At 45.1% G+C, this 18,597-nt stretch overlaps 2 protein-coding genes across 3 annotated transcripts in view; both read right to left on the bottom strand.

The window, feature by feature from the left end:
* Positions 1 to 11,372, bottom strand: part of myo5b (myosin VB) — a 40,755-nt gene extending 29,383 nt beyond the window's left edge. For both annotated transcript variants that reach the window (XM_030354287.1, XM_030354288.1), the window contains exons 1-7: positions 10,936 to 11,372; positions 4,399 to 4,509; positions 3,722 to 3,890; positions 2,198 to 2,342; positions 1,019 to 1,175; positions 296 to 439; positions 47 to 128 (exon numbers count right to left, since the gene is read on the bottom strand). In XM_030354287.1, the coding sequence (XP_030210147.1) occupies positions 47 to 128; positions 296 to 439; positions 1,019 to 1,175; positions 2,198 to 2,342; positions 3,722 to 3,890; positions 4,399 to 4,509; positions 10,936 to 10,962 (835 nt within the window). In that variant the 5' untranslated portion in view covers positions 10,963 to 11,372. The remainder of the gene's footprint in view (positions 1 to 46; positions 129 to 295; positions 440 to 1,018; positions 1,176 to 2,197; positions 2,343 to 3,721; positions 3,891 to 4,398; positions 4,510 to 10,935) is intronic.
* Positions 11,373 to 12,523: 1,151 nt separating this feature from the next.
* On the bottom strand, positions 12,524 to 18,109 carry cfap53 (cilia and flagella associated protein 53). Its single transcript, XM_030354783.1, has 8 exons — positions 17,961 to 18,109; positions 17,233 to 17,462; positions 16,708 to 16,881; positions 15,758 to 16,064; positions 14,979 to 15,194; positions 14,379 to 14,595; positions 13,752 to 13,854; positions 12,524 to 12,896 (listed from the first exon to the last, which is right to left on the bottom strand). The coding sequence occupies exons 1-8, from the start codon at positions 18,030 to 18,032 to the stop codon at positions 12,650 to 12,652; spliced, it is 1,566 nt and encodes a 521-aa protein (XP_030210643.1). The 5' UTR covers positions 18,033 to 18,109; the 3' UTR covers positions 12,524 to 12,649.
* Between the last annotated feature and the right edge of the window lie 488 nt (positions 18,110 to 18,597).

The following is an 18,597-nucleotide window of genomic DNA, read 5'->3' on the forward strand; positions in this document are numbered from 1 at the left end:
CCAATAAACACATAACACTTCATAGTGCTTGTTGAAGTGTACTTACACAAGGCCAAGTCTTTAAACTCTGGTAAACTAGCGCAGGCACAGAGCTGATAAAAGATGTGGTAGTTCCTCTCATCCTCGGCCTACAGGGAAACACAAATACATCCATACAACTTTAAAATGCACTTCACAACACAGCGATAGCTTTAACCTCAACTACTGAACACTAAAGCAGTCACTTAACCTTAACCTGACCACTTAAAAAGTCGCTAAACCTTTAACCTGAAAGTCCAAGGTAAAGGGGAATCACCTGAAAGACCACGCGGGACTTCTCCAGCAGGTAGGTGCGCATGTTGGCCCCGATGATGTGGTACTGCCGGTCGAAACCGATCTGGATGTACTTCCCGAAGCGACTGCTGTTGTCGTTGCGGGTCGTCTTGGCGTTTCCGATAGCCTTCATGGGCGGAAGAAAAAGAACTTCAGGAGCCGGTACATATAGAAGGATTCAAAGTTAAAATGCTAAAGTAAATACAATGTGCAAGGTGACCAGACTATATCAATGTTAAGGTTGTGTCTCTTAGGTAAGGGAGAGACCTTGGAAATTACATGATATCAATAAGGGGGTATTGTCCACAAAAGTATTTGATTTAAAAAAGAAAAAAGGGACTAAATGTAGAATTGTATGTATGTAGGAACTTCTGAGTCTTAAACCTACTACTTTAAATAAAACGGCATGATCATGGGAAGATAATTGCCATCAAAACACAGACAGCATCAACCAAGCTTCTTCAGCAGAAAAAAAGGGTGGGCATGATGTTTATATGAAAACATCAAAAGGTGAGCAAGTGGATGACACGTTAAATACAAACAGCCAGGAACATTGTATAGACAGAGAGCCAACGTTTTCACAAAACATTGTGATGACAAATCACGTTGCTGTGCACGGTGTCGGTCGGCCACAACTGTTGATGTTGACAGAAAACCGTGTGGAACGGCCGGATCCCAGCTGGATGAGGGGAAACCACGGGCTCACCTCCATGATGGGACTGGAGGCCAGGACCTTCTCCTCCACGTTGGTGTTCCCCGCCGACCCGCCCACCGTGGCGAAGAAGCGCATGGCGTACTTGGCCGACACCGTCTTCCCGGCGCCGGACTCGCCGCTCACGATGATGGACTGGTTGCGCTCGTCCCTGGGGAGGGAGAAGTCGGGGGTGTTGGGGAAAAAATAAATCATCATCAATGTTATTTGAATAACCTTTTGTTCGGGGGCCAACAATAAAGTTGACGACTTATGATTGGCAGTGTCATGTTTAAAGTACAAACGTTACATTATACCGAACGGATAAAGGATATGTAGAGCACAGGGAACTGAATATCATTTGATCTTTTCTTTTTTTTAGACAAACTGTAAAGGCTCCATTTAACAAGAGAACACAGAGATGAGTGACTGAAGGGGAGGCCTAAGTGGTACAAACATAGATCCTCAAGTCACGGGATCATATCGAGGTTCTTAATTGGATACATATTTCTAAGTAAAAATGGAAAAACCCATCCATAAACAGATCATGTGCCAGTACAATAAAACTAAGTAGGAAGGTTTCAGTCAAATCAATGAGCTGAAGATAAGAAGACCACAATTATCCTCGCACGCCAATGCAGATATGAACATCGGGGTTAAAACGACCCCTTTCAGCCCAATCCATCCCTTCACAAATGATGATTGTGATGGCTGCAATTAGTCTAGGTTTCCTCCTACGCAAGATCATTTGATCATGTCTTTTTTGTAATAATCCTTGACACATAATAATGTGAGACTGCAGTATGATGAGGCTGCAGTATACGCTGTCACAATACGAGGACTTCTGTCAAAAGCAGCACTGTTCTCGTCCTGGGTCTAAAAAGCTAGGGCCACACAAAAACTTAAGCGAGTGTTAATGGATGGATTGACTTTTTGCTCATGACTGAAATGTCCCTCATAGAAAGAAAAATATAGGGAATAAATAGCAATGATTCTTTTCAATAAATAAACAAAAAAAATACTCTGGAATTAGCACAGGTCTATTTTCAGTCCAACAAGCAAGCAAAATGGAGTCAGTGTTGAGCCCTTCCTTCATCATCTTCACAAAGAGACGTCAACAACGACGACGACGACGAGGTAGACATGTGACTACAAGGTGCGTCCAGGTGGTCCGTGTTTACCCCCCGCTCCTACCTGGCCATCTGCTTGTACGCCTCCTCCGCCACCGCAAATATGTGGGGGTCCATGTCCCCCATGTTCTGCCCGCTGTAGGCATTGATCACCTCCTCGCCGTAGATGGCCAGCTGCTCATAGGGGTTGATGGCCACCAACACGATCCCTGGGGACGGATGATGGATCCACAATCAATATCATTTCACGTCAATTAAAAGTCATATCAATAAATGACGTTTCATAAGATTCGGTTTTTTCCTTCGTTTAACTGAAAGAACAGTTGTATGATTAAAGCTAGCTGTAGTTGAATTATTGTCAAAAGAAATGTATTCTTTGGAATATAGAAGAGATTCTGGATCCCTCTGCAAGGCTTCACTCCAGATAAGTTTAATTATTATTCCTAGTTTCCGGTTGTCCTTCATTAAAAACGACTCAACATAATTAGCATACTCAAAACTTTGTTTTTCATTTTTAACATCAAAATGGATTGTTGATTTTGCAATGAGACAAAGTTAAAATAGCTTTTATATAAAAATCCTGAGGAATCCTTTTTGTCCAATTTTGTTGCCATACATGTGCTGGTCTTGCTACAACACTGCAAACAAAAACCTTAACACTGCGGACACAGGTCATATAAAACCATAACATAGTTCAAGGAGGCCTAATCAACAATAAACTTGTATTAGGCCTAAAAGCTGATGTTGTGATGTTGTTTATAAAAGATAGGAAACTAAATTATGGAAATCCCCCAGAAATTCCTAACAAACAGCAAACAAGGCAAGGGGCTTTAATGAGCCGTAAAGGTATGTGGTACACAGGTGTGTCATGGACTGAGAGACAGTTGGAGAACGCTGTTGTAACAGACAGGTGTGGTCTCCCTCTGCGAGATATTTATAGACCGCAGTCAGCTTTAACCTACAAGGAGTTTGGACATAAATACCTCAGTGACATCATAAAGTCGAAGAGATTACCCAGGAAATCTTTGTCCACATTACGACAGATCCATTTAAACCAAATAAAACATTTAAAACGTTGTTTGTTTTATTCGTCTGCGCTCCCTCCAAAGCCACACCCCCAAAACACGTGACAAGCTAGCTAGCATTAGCAATAGGTCTACCTAGCCTTGCGGATGACTGAGTTCAATGAGTGCATGGACAGATAAGCCATCCAATCATATCACTGGGAATTAAATGATTGGACAGGCTAATTACAGGTCTGCGACAGCCACAGACACCTGATTCTTTTTTTTTTGTCACATCATTTGATTTATTGATAACCGTCTGTAATGTAAAAACAATAAACAAATATTACATAAAATGCTTCTAAAATAAATTGCCCACCCTAGCTTTAATACTGGTATCGTCTCATTCCCGTGGTTGGTTTACCCACTCAATGATGCACCTTATTGGGCTTCAAGCATTGAATAATGTGGAAACCAGTCTTAAAGCGTTTTCCACATTATTCAATGTTTCCAGCTGTGTTTGGAGACGGGGCGAGCTCCGAGGCCCGGCCATGGCGCCGGCGCCGGCGCCGACGGGGACTCACCACAGTAGGTGTAGATGTGGTTGGACTCAAGGAAGCGGACCTTGAGGTTGTGCAGGACGGCCGGCTCGTGCAGGTAGCTGAGGGCCGTGAGGTCATTCTCTCCCACCAGGATGTCAGGGTTTCGTAGGAAGGGGAGGGGGTCTTTCGGACCGATACGGTACTCAAGGGGCTAAATGGTTAAAAAGAAGATGAATTAGTACATTAAGTTTGGCAGCCTGTTATGGTGTTGGATCAAAGTATCAGTGGCTGAGATTGAGAAAGCGTTTTGGGCAAATATTGTCCATTGGATAATAAAATAACATATTTACATGAATTAAATAGGAAATATTAGCAATAATAACAAAAGTCTTTCTCTGCGTTTTAGCGCACCTGATTAGTACTTTCCCTCCTTAGTGCTGTTTAGCACTGTCTGTCTTGCTAGCGCTATCCAGAATAAACTCTGCATAATGAGTGGTGACAGGGTTACAGTCCCCGTCATGCGTGTAGGACTGGTCATTCATGTGAGATAATGGCATTTGAATGCACGCAATAGTGCGACTGTGTTGCATCGGCAATCCATCTTGTTTGTCCAATTACAGAAACAGTTTACAGTCCTGCGGCCATTAGGGGATTAGGGACCCCTCTTGGGGGCCCCTCTCAGCCATGCCACGGGTACCAGTCGGTGTCGGCGTGGTTACCGTCTCATCCTCCTGCCTGAGGTGCAGGATGGGCTCCCCCTCCTTGTAGTCTTTGGTGATCTCCGCCGGCTTCCACACATCCTCAGAGTCGGCGATCCACACCCGAGTCCGCTGCAGAGAGGAACAACATCATCCTCATCATCATCATCATCATCATCTCAGGGTTCATCTTATGGAGACATCTAAAGGCTTTATCAAGACAGACAACGGAAAAGAGTAAAGCTTTATCATGGGAATCCTAAGGCCACAGCCTGAGCTGTCTGAAGCATTTCAGTCTAGCGCCACTCACCTACTGTTGTTCACTATAAGGGAAATATTGTGTATTGTGTATGCATGAATTGTATTTTAATTTGGTTATCTAATTAAGGATGCATTTCATGAGATGGACATTGAAGGACTATACCAAAGGACATGAAGTGAGCTGTTCTTGAATTATACTTTTAAAACCATGATTTACTATATAGTCGTTGATGTTGGTCGATAAATGACAGGCCGTCGTGGACTAGTTTAGTCTAGACGAGGATGCTACTTGTGGGCCTCAGGCCACCATGATGTAGACAGTGGCAGCAATCTGACCCAGTACACATGTCAACCTGGAGGGGAACAACCTAACCACCACAAAGCATTCCTTCCCCGCATGGTCTGAACCACCGTCACCACCGCCACCCTCACAGAGGAACCTGCTCCCCAGGTTTGGGCCACCCATGCCCTGCCCACACGCCCACACCCAGAAAGGAGACCTCAGCACTTTAGGTCCCGCTTGGCTGAGGAAGACCGCAGGGCCACCCGGGAGCCATGCATAGGCCTACCATGGGCATGCCAGGGGAAACTCATGTCCAGAGACGAGTCTGTCTGCAGCCTCCGCTGCAAACAGAACCACGGTCACATGACCTCTGTGGTCACGCAAACCCACACCATGACCGTAAACATTTGGAATCTTGAAGCGTAGTTATTATCAGCAAGACGGGCTACACAATTAGGACGGGAATTAGGCTTGTGATTGTTTTTGCGCTAATACTGCGATTATTCTTTGCAATTAACAGATTATGGATTAAATGCATGTTCTGAGTCACCTACTGGTCAGATATAAAACAATAATAATCAAGCAAGTAATTAGCCAAGTGGCAATGATTTGATTTGATTTTAATGTAACCGGCAAACTAACCACGATTTATTCATATTTGTATCTATCTTTTAGATAGATACAACAGTGCCCCGCCCCCACCACACCTAACAAGGTGTGGTGGGGAACCGTCTCGCCCAGTAGTGGAGGACAGACAAGATGATAATCTGGGCTGATGGGTTTAACATGCCCAGTATCTGCTGGTTATGCATGTGTGCATGGGTGGTTCTTATCACTCAATAACACGAACATGTTGGTCGATTTGCATGGAAACCATTGTGTTGGTGAGTTTATTCACAAAGTGTCTTCCTCTGTGGCTTCATAGTCGGGGGCCGGGGCTATAGGTTTTTAGTTTGGCCAGCAAGTCTCTTCCGAAGACCAGGATCCAATATATCAATCTTCATCACCGTCTCTTTAATCAGAACGAAATAGAAGAATTGTGTGTGGTCTTTGCATCACACACAGTGTTCGTTTGGGTGACTTTTCATTTCATCATTTCAGACATGGTATGAATACTCGCAAAATTGGACTCAGATTCTAAACTCTGACCGTTTTGAAGGCACCATTATGACAGAACGTGCATGACATCACCAGCTTTTTTTTCCCCATGCAAATCCACCTTAGAAAATCCAGAAGGCAATTTGAATAGCAAAACAGCATTCCCTCTCCCTTCTCTGATCATTCAACAGGAAGCCATGTTAATAACAACATAAATATACATCATATATTTCTTGCTATCCAAACACGCATATGTTATCCAAATCCAAATACTTAAACACTATAGACCGGGTCGGTAAAGTGGTCACTTCAAGACTCTCAGGTTTCTGGAAGCGTTTTGCCTTTGACGTTGACAAAGCTTGGTTTTACTTATTCAGCTGGTCGGATGTTTGACAAGGCAGTATCAGTATAATTAAATTCAAGTTTAATATTGAAAACTAGAAATAAAGGATTTGGCAATGTAGAGGATATTGGAAGGATAACTAGAGTCTTTAGCCATTAAACTCTAACCTCACATAAAAGCCTTGGTTAGTTGAGACAGCTGAGTCCAGTGGTTTTGTTTTAACGCAGATTGTATGAAGTAAATTAGCGAGGGTGTACAAGTTTTGTACAAGACTGTAACCAAACCCGCTTGGGTGTCCACACCTGTATGGCATTGTCATGCTTTCCCACAAATGTCCCAAGTTTCAAAGTTGCCGTTGCATGGTAAGTGAAGAGTGGCAACCACAAATGTCTTTGCTGTCTTGTGATTGGTCGAGAATTGACGAGTTTGGCCGTGTTTACAGATGGAAGGATTTTCCTATGGGGTTAAACATGGATGGAATCCAAGTGGAACCACACTGCCACGGTCTATATCAATGCTGTGGCATGAACAAGCAACTTAAGTACTAATCTCTCTTCTCAAACTAAGAGCACTTTCAAGTTTCGCCCCCCCCCCCCCCCCCCCCCCCCAAGTACAGATACAATATTTAGGAAAGAATCCAGAAGCAACCTTTCCCCAATCCCTAATTCATATGCACACCCACACACTTTAACTAGTTAGTGTCTTATTAGGCTGACACTTTTATCCAAAGCAACTTAGTAAAGACATGTAATTTATATAGCGGACAAGTCATCTTGCTCAAGCATGCATTTGCAGACTGCGGACAACGAGCATCAAATCCAAAACCTTTCGGCTTGGACTCAAACACCCTAAACAATACAACCGGACCCATTATTTGCATTGCAGTACAGAGTGAATCTGGCCCAGGAGTTACTGAGAGTAAAAATAACCGTACCACTGTCTATTGTGACTAATAGCTTACAAGGGAAAACTGGGCCAAAGTAAGGTCACGGCTGTAGGAATGCTGTCACTGGATGTCACTTGGTGATAGGTCGGATTTTAATTAAATCAACCAATCGTCTTTGTTGTTGCTCATCATCCTTCAGACAATGGAGTTGATGACGTCATTTGACACACTTTCTACTTTTCCATCTTGGCTCGCTTTTTCGTTGCCTCCCTTAGAAAATACATTAATCACACCACCAGCACACAGGTGTGTTTAGGGACTCTTTGTTTGAATAATTCCCTGAAAGAGCAGTAAATGATGGGCCCAGCCAGCCAACCAGCTGTACTCTACAGAGCTGAGTTCCTGATAAGCAGATATAAGCTGGGGCAAGATGCAAGGAGAGGAGGGGCAGGTGGAGGAAGCAGAAGCTGCTCTACAGGTTTTACTGTGGAGGTGGGTGGGCACAGTGTTACAAAATACAGCTGAGAGGGAGGGAAAAAGTGCCTCCCCTGTGACTTTAACCTGAGGGTTTTAAAACAACAGTACTGTAGAGAAAAAAAGACTTTCAAGAGGTACCCAATGATCTAAACGGCTTGTACATTGTGATTTCACATCGCAATGACCATTTTTGAAAGTATAGGAGCATTATAGTGTTAATGGTTTTGGTTATAGGTTATAGGGTAATTATTATTTAGTAATTCATTTTGAAATTATTTGTCATTATGGAGTGACATTGTTGTCTTTCTAATGCCAGATGTTGCACATAAAAGTTCTTATTAGCCTAGGATACGGTGCTATAAAAAAGGTAAATTAAACTACATATACTATGTGCAATAAGGGTACATTTAACTACAGCTATATGGACTTTCTTGGTTTAATACCAAAATACACAAAACTATTTTTTTTACATAAAGGTTCATCAAAGGTTCATAAAACTACAGCTGAGGGACATTAACCTGTGAATAAACATTCAGGACGCCTTGTGCTCTCTGCTGGGGCCGAAACTCAGCCCCCTCTGTCAGCAGAATGACATCACTCTCTAGGAAAGAGAAAGAACTGGGTGTGCCCGACGGGAAGAAGAACTCAGACTCAACGACCAGGGAACTTTGATCTGGATTTATGACATCACAGGAAACAATGACTGGCTGAAGGGCCGGTAACGTGAGCTACAAGGACAAGGAAAGTGAATACCTATTGACTGAACGAATGACTGGACAAATGGATGCAAAAACAAACGGATGGAGAAGTCATTAAAACTGACAAACGGACAGATGGATGAGTCATCTGATGAAAGGAAATCGGAATAGATGGATCAAGCGATTATTCCCCTGTCATTGAATAAATAGAAGGGGACGCCAAGCCTGGCCTGTATCTTCCGAGAACAAGATGCCCCTCCAGTAGGAAAAGGAGGAGGGAGACAAAATTCAGGAAGCAATCCTACATGTCTCTGTACACACCGTCATCAAATAACATAATTCTTCCCCTGATACCTGGGGAAGAGTTGACCCTCTAGAGAGTTCTACTGGTCTGTTGACCTATAAGGTCATACAAGTAGGATAGATGGAGTATGAAGCCAAACTAGCCTTGTAAAAAGACAGTACCTGATTGAAACATTAAAGCCACCAGGCTTGAAGTAGCAAACACTATTTATATTTACGTAAAACGTTGATTTGAATGATTACCATGAATATTATATTTGTCTATTGATCAACAGAATGAAGGACACTTCCTGTCACTCTGTGGAACGATTACGTTTTCTGTATCCTTATCTTAAGATGTGAGTATACAGCGTTTTATATGGACTATATAACCAGAGAGGATTACACAAGCCCACAGAAAGCACAGAGGGTCGGACCACTTTGACCCAATCACAAAGAAGTACAGATTGTGAACCTCAGTTCTGGTCCAGAAACACAAAGGACGAACCTTTGATATACCTTGGTACTGTGGCTTGCATCCATGGCGTATTAAAGCTGTGCGAAAGTACAAAAAATATATGTAATTTACTTGTTTACAAGCCTTTCATAAATCCACTATTTTCTTTGTGTTTGCTGAAGCATAAAAACCTAATCCCAAGCATTGAACCCCTCCCCTAGCAAAACCACCAACGATGCCAGAGCTAAGAAGCGTGTTATTATTAAGATCCTTCTGCGATTCTCCACGACCGTTGTGTCCCAACAATGGGAAGGTTGCAACCACTCAGGCTTACCCTGCTCCTTAAGAGCCCTAGCCGGTTTCAAATAACCACATTCCACCTACAAAACCGACATAAGGAAAGAAAAATCTAGTCAGGCCTGTTGTCAGTGGGGCCAGAGTAAATCCCGCGAGAACAGCTTCATGGGTTAAAGCAAAGATGTCAAGAGAAGATGTAAAGAAGCAGTTCCCAAGCAGGGAACTGCTTGTTACAGTTTTAAGCCTAGTGAATACGTCTATGGCTGGAACAGATGTATGTGATAAGGTTTGTTATTCATGGTTTTCGATAAAGATATCCTTAAGAGGGGGATTAACTTGAGTTCTGCTGACTGCATTCCCAAATGTCCTGTCTAGGATTAATAAAGTTGAACATACAACAGATGGAAGACAGGGATTTAGCAAACATTATGTGGATTAATTGGCCTTATTAGGGTTTAAGGGACAAATAAGTAGCCCCACATATTGCACTTGAGTGCAATGGAACAACAATGGAAACAACAGCGCTCGTGCCCATTTTAGTTTCTCTTATTCATGTATGGATGAATGAAATATTTGACAAAAGATTTTGTTTGCTCCAATGCATAAAGATTGACATGAAAAGTTTATAAATCATGAACTTTTCATGTCAATCTTTATGCATTCTATGAGTACATGTACTCATAAAACACATGTCATATCATGTGACCTTGTATAAAACCATATCCCATCGAAACCCGGCATGTCTCTTACATCACCAAGACCTTGACACGTCTTTCTAAACACTTATCTTCACATAACTGTACTTATTTGATCATGACATACACATCGCAACATATTCTGCAGTTTAGGCTTGCACTGCAGATCATAAATGTAGGTCCACTGCCAAACAGACCTTTGTACAGTTTGAATCCTGGCGTCTTATCAAGTCTAGTTCAAAAACCACGCAGACAAGTTTAACAGCCTCTGCTATGCACGTTGCGTGCCCTTCAGTCCCTAATGTCATATTTTGATCCTCGTTAGTTCCTTTTCAAGAACAACTTGCAACAACAAAAAACAATCCCAGACCTGCTGTGCTATGACAATGTATTCCACTAGGGGACAGGTGTTTGTTATTTTACTTAACTGGTTAAATAACGCAGCAGACCTAGGCCTATTGTAAGGACAAGGCCGATTACTTAAGATTAAATTGAATGAACAAAAGGCTTGAAGTTAAACAAATAGATATTAGGATTGTATGTTAGTATTATCGTTTTCTATACAGCCAAACACAAAGTGAACCTCCAGCTGATGCACCTGTCCGTCTGATCCAATGTATCCCCGGTATACACTGCTGGAACAACCACTACACAGACGTATAGTATTAGTTAGGACCACACATTGTGCACATAAATCAGAAGGAGCATCATCGCAGGTCGATATATTCACTTGAACACACACACACACACACACACACACACACACACACAACCAGCTCACCTGTGTGTACAACTCGTTCACAGACATCGTTTAGTCCACTTGATCTACGACCGCTCCATGGTAGACATTATAGATCACTTTTAGCTTCTCATAAACTAGTAGTGTCCTCAACGTTAAGTTAACGTTCGCGTATTGTTCCGTTTATTTCCATAATAACTTCCACATTCGCGTCACGCCGCGGTATGAACTCCTGTTCCTGGTAACAGCAGGTGTCTCCCAGCGGGGAATCAGGCTGCTGCTGCTAGTCGGTTTTGTCTTATTCAAACACCGTGCGTTTTTCCAAAAACAAACCTTGAAGTTAAAGCGAATGTAACACCGCTGTCAAAAAGTTGTACTTTTTGTCCAGCATAGAGAGTACTCTGTTGTAAACACGGGATCCATCTACTTCCTGTCAGCGATACCCATTGACCCGTTGGAGCGACACTTCACTGAACCGCAGACAGCTTGGGTCATTGTAGACCTGTACCTGTGCGCCTCAAGCGCGACACCAGGTGGACGGTGAGGGAACTGCACCCACATCCCAAACGTAAACAGTTGGTCTGAGTACTACCTGCCTTCTGCCGGACGTAGGCTATCAGAAACAGCCTACAACCTTAGCTCACCCTACACCTAACCATGAACATTAACTTCACAGCTATAACTGTGACACGAAATGTACAGAAAAAAGTTTAAAAAAGTTTAAAAAATATAAAAAAAGTTTTTATATACATTATAAAACTAAAAATATCCCTCACGTACAGTTATTAATAAAGCAATTATTTTTTATCACATCTAATTATTAATCAAGTTTCAGATAAATATGTATGAGGCCATTTAAAAACTGGAGCGAGACAATATAGTATTCTGATGGTATAATCCATAACCTCCCCTGGAAAATGTGACATGCACGTCAGACACCAGTTCCAGACGCAAGTTCTTACCTGACAATATGGATAATATTCACTCATCTTGCCCCCTTAGTGATTTCCAGTTCTAGATCCAATGAAGTGTTATGAAGTTGTCCTCAAATAGCGCTGGGCTCTTTGAACAAGGCATTCCAAAGCAGACTTTCTGCTTGTATTCTGGCTAAGGGAACTTGAGCAATATTTTTCCAACCTGTCTGAGCATACCGCGATAGTACTGCATAGAGTGATTCCTCCACTCCCAAACCACTCCTTCTGTTGGTATTGGGTGTTGACGAAGTTTAACCACTCAGCAAGTGATTCACCTGGCAACACGCATGACTCCTCTCTAAATCGTTGGCAACATTAAGGGTTGAACACATTTCCAAGTCGTTGAATTCCTGTCTGGAGACAGGAGACAAAGCCACAATCATGACTCCAAACATCCTGGATTTCCTTTTTTTTGTAGTGGAAAGGCAACTTTTTGATTGATAAGATTGATAAGTTTGATACCATTTAACAGTGTAAAAAAGGTCGCCTGATAATGGCGCAGAACAAAGAAAACAAATCACACTACAACCAAAGTGAAAAGAAAAGCATTGGGTCAGACTAGATTCTAAAAAGCAACCCGTGGATACTTTGTGGATACCTAAAATAATCTCAATTTGAGAGAATACGCAGCCGTGATAATAATACATTCACAAGTCTTTTGCACGTAAATCACACTTTATTCATGCTCATGTGGCGTTTTACAGAGTGTGACAGTGTTATACGATCTCAACGGTTAACTCAATCTCCATAGCTGGTCACTAGCGAAACCAGCTAGTACAACTCTATGGGTTTGCGGCGGTGGTGATGGAGGGGGAACGTCTGAAGGGGTGCTGCCCCCTCCTGGACGCGGCGTCGGAGCGGGGTCTGGAGGACATCGCCTCCTGGACCCTCTTGCTGTGCTGCTCCTCGGCCTCCAGGCCCCGCTGGTGCTCCATGCTCTCCTGGGCCTTTAGCTCCAGAGCCTGCTGCTCCCGCTGCCTGATCTGGGTCAGCAGGTCTGCCTGGTACTGCAGACACGCCCGCCGCTGGCTGTGAGGAGGGAGAGACGAAGCAGGTCATATTGAACAGGTTAGCACACTAGGATGACAACAACACCCAAAGGAGTGGGAGAGGGAGGGAGGGAGGGAGGGAGGGAGGGAGGGAGGGAGGGAGGTAGGGAGGTAGTGAGGGAGGGAGGGAGGGAGGTAGGGAGGAAGGGAGGGAGGGAGAGGGAGGAAGGGAGGTGAGGGAGGGAGGGAGGGAGGGAGAGGAAGGGAGGGAGGAAGGGAGGGAGGGAGAGGGAGGGAGGGAGGAAGGGAGGGAGGGAGAGGGAGGACGGGAGGTGAGGGAGAGAGGGAGGGAGGGAGGGAGGGAGGGAGGGAGGGAGGGAGGGAGGCAGAGGGAGGGAGGGAGGAAGGGAGGTGAGGGAGAGAGGGAGGGAGGGAGGGAGGGAGGGAGGGAGGGAGGGAGGGAGGGAGGGAGAGAAAGAGAGGGAGAGAGAGAAAGAGAGAGAGGGAGGAGGGAGAGAAAGAGAGGGAGGGAGAGAGAAGGAGGGAGGGAGGGAGGGAGAGGAAGGGAGAAGGACGGAGGGAGAGGGAGGGAGGGAGGGAAAGAGAGAGAGGGAGAAGGAGCGAGGAAGGGAGGGAGAGATAGAGAAAGGAAGGGAGGGAGGGAGGGGGAGAGAGAGAGAGAGGGAGGAAGGGAGGGAGGGGGGGAGATATGGAGACCCTGACTGTGTTACATGATGAGTTGATTTAATAATGTTTAATGTGGAACTGCACGCACACTCTACTTCTGGTGGTGAAAAAAAACAGAGAATAGAGAGAGAGGGAGAGAGAGAGAGAGAGAGAGAGAGAGAGAGAGAGAGAGAGAGAGATCACTAGGAAAAGAGAGGAGTCTCTGTACCTTATCTTCTGCTCTTCGTCCACGATCTTATTCTCCTGCATGTTTCGGTTCAGTTCCTCCCGCTCCTCCTCCATCTGCTGCTGCAGATCTGTGTTCACATCCACTGTAAACACACACACACACACACACACACACACACACACACACACACACACACGCATGCACGCACACACAGAGATACATGTTCACCAATAAACAGTAGTGTTGAACCAATGTCTCAAGGTTATGGCTGACATCATGTAGTACTACATGTGTTTAAATTAGCTGTAGGTACGATTTTAGAGCCTTTTATTTGAGTGATATTTTCTAAGAAATGGCCTTGCCGTCCATCAGCTGAAAGGGAGTGAAATGCTCTGTGAAAATTTCAGTTCCTTGTCACTTGTCGTCTGTATTAGACCATTTTGATTTCAAACCGATCCCTTCTCATCTCTGAATTCAGGTAGGAAGCCATCTTGCCTGTCAATCACAGGTGTGCGTAACACAACACTTCTAAGTGGAATGTAGGGAGGGAGGAAGCAGATTTTTTGATTGTTTACTTTCATAATCTCGCCCTCGCTCTCTCTTCACAACTCTGTTTGCTGACCTACAGCAGCTTTAAAGCGTGACGCCTTTGTGTGCGGCCCGTACATTTATGCTGGATCTGCAGCTGCCGCGTGGCCATCACTTCACGCATTAGGCGGTCACGCCCCTCCCGCTCCACGCGGTTCTTCTCTGCCCGCCGCCGCCACGCCTCCCGAAGCTCCGCCTCCATCAGCCGATCATACTCCGCCTCCTCGCCCCGCTGCCGCTCCTGCTCGTCAGCCAGGTGCTGGCGGTATCGCTCCTGCTCCAGGCGAATCTCGCTCTGTCGAGAGGGAGAGAGAGAGAGAGAGAGAAGGAGAGAGAGGGAGAGAGGGGGGGAGAGAGAGAGAGAGAGAGAGAGAGAGAGAGAGAGAGAGAGAGAGAGAGAGAGAGAGAGAGAGAGAGAGAGAGAGAGAGAGAGAGAGAGAGGGGGGGGTGAGAGGGAGAGAGGGAGAGAGAGAGGAAAATTCATAAATAAGAAGATCAAAATATAAAAAGTCTAGGCTATAACACACAGGATTTATATAAATATACAAAATGCATAAATACATAGAGCCAAATATAAATAGTACTGGACATAACAAACATGTTAGATATAGAATTATAGGTTCTAACACAAAATATATAAAATAAACTGCACAAGGTTGACCCCCCCCCCCCACCGACCTTCCTGCGCGAGGCGGCCCCCTGGTCGTGTCCCGGCTCCAGGAGCCGCTGCAGGATGCTGATGTCCAGGGCCAGCTCGTCCTGCCGCTGCAGGCCCAGGCGCTTCATCTTCAGCCGCAGGTCGCGGTCCAGCTGCCTGCGCTGGGCCTCCTGGGCCTGCAGCTTCTGGAGCTGCTCCCTCTGCTCCGTCAGAGCCTGCACCTCCCTCTGCTCCCGCTGGAGAACACACACACACACACATGAACCGTGTGTGTGTGTGTGTGTGTGTGTGTCTGTGGGTGTGTGTGTGTGACCCATGACTGTGTTTGTGTAGCCTGCAATCTCACTCTGCTCCTGCTGGAGAACACACACACACACACATACACACATATGAACCGTGTGTGTGTGTGTGTGTGTGTGTGTGTGTGTGTGTGTGTGTGTGTGTGACCAATATATGTGTGTGTGTTTTTATTTGTGTGTGTCTGTGTATATATGACCCATATGTCTGCGTGTTTGTGTGTGTGTGTGTGTGTGTGTGTGTGTGTGTGTGTGTGTGTGTGTGTGTGTGTGTGTGTGTGTGTGCATGTTTGTATACGACCCATATGTCTGTGTGTGTGTGTGTATGTGTGTGTGTGTGTTTGTGCGACCCATGTGTCTGTTTGTGCGTGTGTTTGTGTGTCTGCACGCGTGTAGCTGACCCATACGTGTGTTTGTGTGCACCCGATCCACCAACACCCCACAACCACAACAACACCACAACAACCACCAAAACAAACAACAACATCAACCGAAACACCCACCAGCAGCCGGGCCTCCTCCTCCTTCAGCAGCCTCTGCTCCTCCCTCCTCCTGTCCACCTCCTTCGTCTGCCAGTCGAGCACCTCCGCCTGCTCCTGGTGGCTCCTCCTGCGCCGCAGCGCCTCCTCCTTCTCCCTGGCCTCCTTGGCCCGGCAGTCCGCCTCCCACAGCTCCTGGAAGACCTCCTCCTCCTCCTCCCGCCGCCGCCGCTGCGCCTCCTGCCGGAGGAGCAGCTGCTGGCCACGCTCGGCGCACACCTGGTCCTGCCCGCGGCGGCTCTGGTCCGCCCGGAGCTCCGCGTTCTGCTCCCTGGGAGGACCAATCAGAGGAAGCACACGGGACCGACCGGTGGACGATGCTGGGTTTAGGACGTCTCGGGGACAGGGCGGTATCGAAAGGGTTTGGCGCCGTAGCCGGAAGGTTTTGGGTTTCAGGCCCCCTGATTTACCAAAGGTTGACCGATGATCTTAAAGGGACACTGTGTAGGAACTACTCCCATCTAGTTGTACAATTGTATATTGCATTCAAACGAATAGTGCTTGCTTGTTCAAATGTGCTTTGCTACCTGGTTGCAACTACGTAGGCGGTATGTGGCAACATGACATCCAATACCATCTCGTCAAGTTTTTTTTCGGGTGAACTTCAAACTGCATTGAATTATTATTGTGAGCATGTATGAGTATTTACTCCTCGAGCAAGATAGTGAATTATGTTGCCATGATTATATTGTTTTTTATTGGTAAGATACTTTCCTTAACGATAGCCGCTCCATTTAGAAGTATCTGAAATCACTTTAAACACTTTGAGATGCTGAATAATGTTAATAAGCTATTTGAAAAACAATCATTATTTGAAATAACTGCTGACATTGAGAGGGCATATCCTCATATTATTGAAATCAAAGTATTTCGATTTACTGTATATATCTGACAAGGACAAGCCAACCTCCTACCTGAACTGTTGGTCCAGCTTGTCAGCGACCAGCTGCTGTCTCTCGCTCTCTCTCCTCTCCCTCAGAGTCCTGGCCCTTTCCTTCATCCTCGCCTGTCTCTCCGGCACTGTCTCCGTCTTATTCTCCATCTCCCCCAGCTGCTCCTTCTCCTCCTCCTCGAACAGACTACGCAACCTACACAAAATAACCCACAGACGATTGCTCTTAAGGGCTGATTATGGTTCCATGTCGTCGACACACAACGCAATGACCACGCAGACGCTTCGACGCAGTCGTGAACCTGTTTTGGTTCTGCGTCGGGTTTCAGTGAGCGGACCAATCACAGCCCTTGATGCTGCGTCGCCTAATTGTTAGGAGGCGCACGTCAGGCCCTTGCGGAGGACGCTAGGAGGGTCCGCAAGGACGTAATGGGTCAGTAAAACCCCTGGCGCTGCATCGATGAGGAACCATAATGAGCACTTTAGAATGACATGGATACAAAGGAAAAGGCCCTAAAAGCTACCCTAAAAGCTCAAATCGACCCACCGTTCTCTCCTCTCTTCTATGCTGGTCTGATACTGGGTCATGGCGTCCTGGACGTGTCTTTCGATGGTCCCGGAGATGATGCGGCGGTCGGTGTTCTTCTGCCAGGTGGTTCTCATGTCCCATGTCTCCTGGTACTTGGTGAACTCCAGCACCTTGTGCCTGGCCTCCTCCTTCTTCCTCCTCTCCAGGATCAGGTGGTCCGCGGGCCTCGTCAGGGTGGGCCGGGCCCTCTGTGTGTGAAATAAAAGACAGAGGTGGTCAAGAGTTTTTTTAGGCTTTCGATCTGGTTATCATTAGCAGTGGTAGCAGGCGTGTTAATGTAAAAATGTGTATCCATGTAATTGTATTTATGGTTGAATTGTATTTATATATTTTTTAACTTGTTTACTTTATTCACAATTATTAATGATTGTGCATGTAACGAAAGGCGATAGGCTTTTGGTCCACATTATTTTTCCAAGTAGGCTATAATCAGAGGTTAGTAGCAGTAAATTATTCGATTTTACGAGCATAATGGAGGCCAATGGGATAAATAAATTGCGTTGAAGTTAGAGGCAGTTAGTTGTATGATGTTTGCTGACCTAGTTGGTGGCTAGGATATTAAGTGATGATCATTTAAATGAATACAAAACTACCAAATAGTGATTAGACTAGGCCTACTATTTTTAATACTGACCGACGTTTTAACAAGAGTGAATCGTATGACAACCTGACACCTGGGAACTCACCAAAGCAGTGGAATGAGGCGTGGGTCCATTGAATTCCCGACATTGAGGCTTATATCCCTGATTTACAATCATTGTCAAACAAAACGTGTTTGTTTTGTGCGTTGTATGCTGCGGCCCCAGATAACTCGCAGCCTCCTTGATCTCATAATGTTGACATAATGCTATGGTAACCTAACACAGAATTCTGTGTGAGTAGCCATCAGCGACCTCTAGCGGTATGTTCAATATATTCTTCATTTAAAAGTAAGCATACAACTTTTATTCAACAAAAAGAAAACAAGGACAGAAATCTTCAAAGATTAAATTAAATCCGCAAAATACGATCAATGTTTAAACTGGACTACAGCTGAAACGGGTGTTGATACACAAGACAAATTCGATGCCTATTGGTTAATTTCCATGGTATTCTCGAGAGCTGTTATATTCATTATAATAAGGCCGATTAACAGGGTTTCTGTTACTGGAGATTCTCTCCAGTGTTGCTGATGTTGATGCTGTTGATTGGCCTACATAGTGGGCGACATTGTGTATAAAGGGCGCCCCTCGGTGGTGGGTTTCGGTACTCGAATGTAAAACACCTGTGGGACGTCCACAATTTCTTCTTGACTACCATTCTTTTCCGTGTGATGGATTGTAA

The sequence above is a fragment of the Gadus morhua genome, chromosome 4 (genome assembly GCF_902167405.1).
Source record: "Gadus morhua chromosome 4, gadMor3.0, whole genome shotgun sequence".
NCBI classification, from domain to species: Eukaryota; Metazoa; Chordata; class Actinopteri; order Gadiformes; family Gadidae; genus Gadus; species Gadus morhua.

What these genes read in the sequence shown, in the direction of transcription:
- cfap53 (XM_030354783.1), bottom strand. Translation starts at nt 18,032, where the DNA reads ATGATTGTAAATCAGGGATATAAGCCTCAATGTCGGGAATTCAATGGA. An exon ending in AGGAGGAGGCCCGGCTGCTG is followed by an intron (nt 15,195 to 15,757) that starts GTGGGTGTTTCG and finishes TGTGTTCTCCAG; the next exon opens with CGGGAGCAGAGGGAGGTGCA. An exon ending in GCTGCAGATCCAGCATAAAT is followed by an intron (nt 13,855 to 14,378) that starts GTACGGGCCGCA and finishes GTGTGTTTACAG; the next exon opens with TGGATGTGAACACAGATCTG.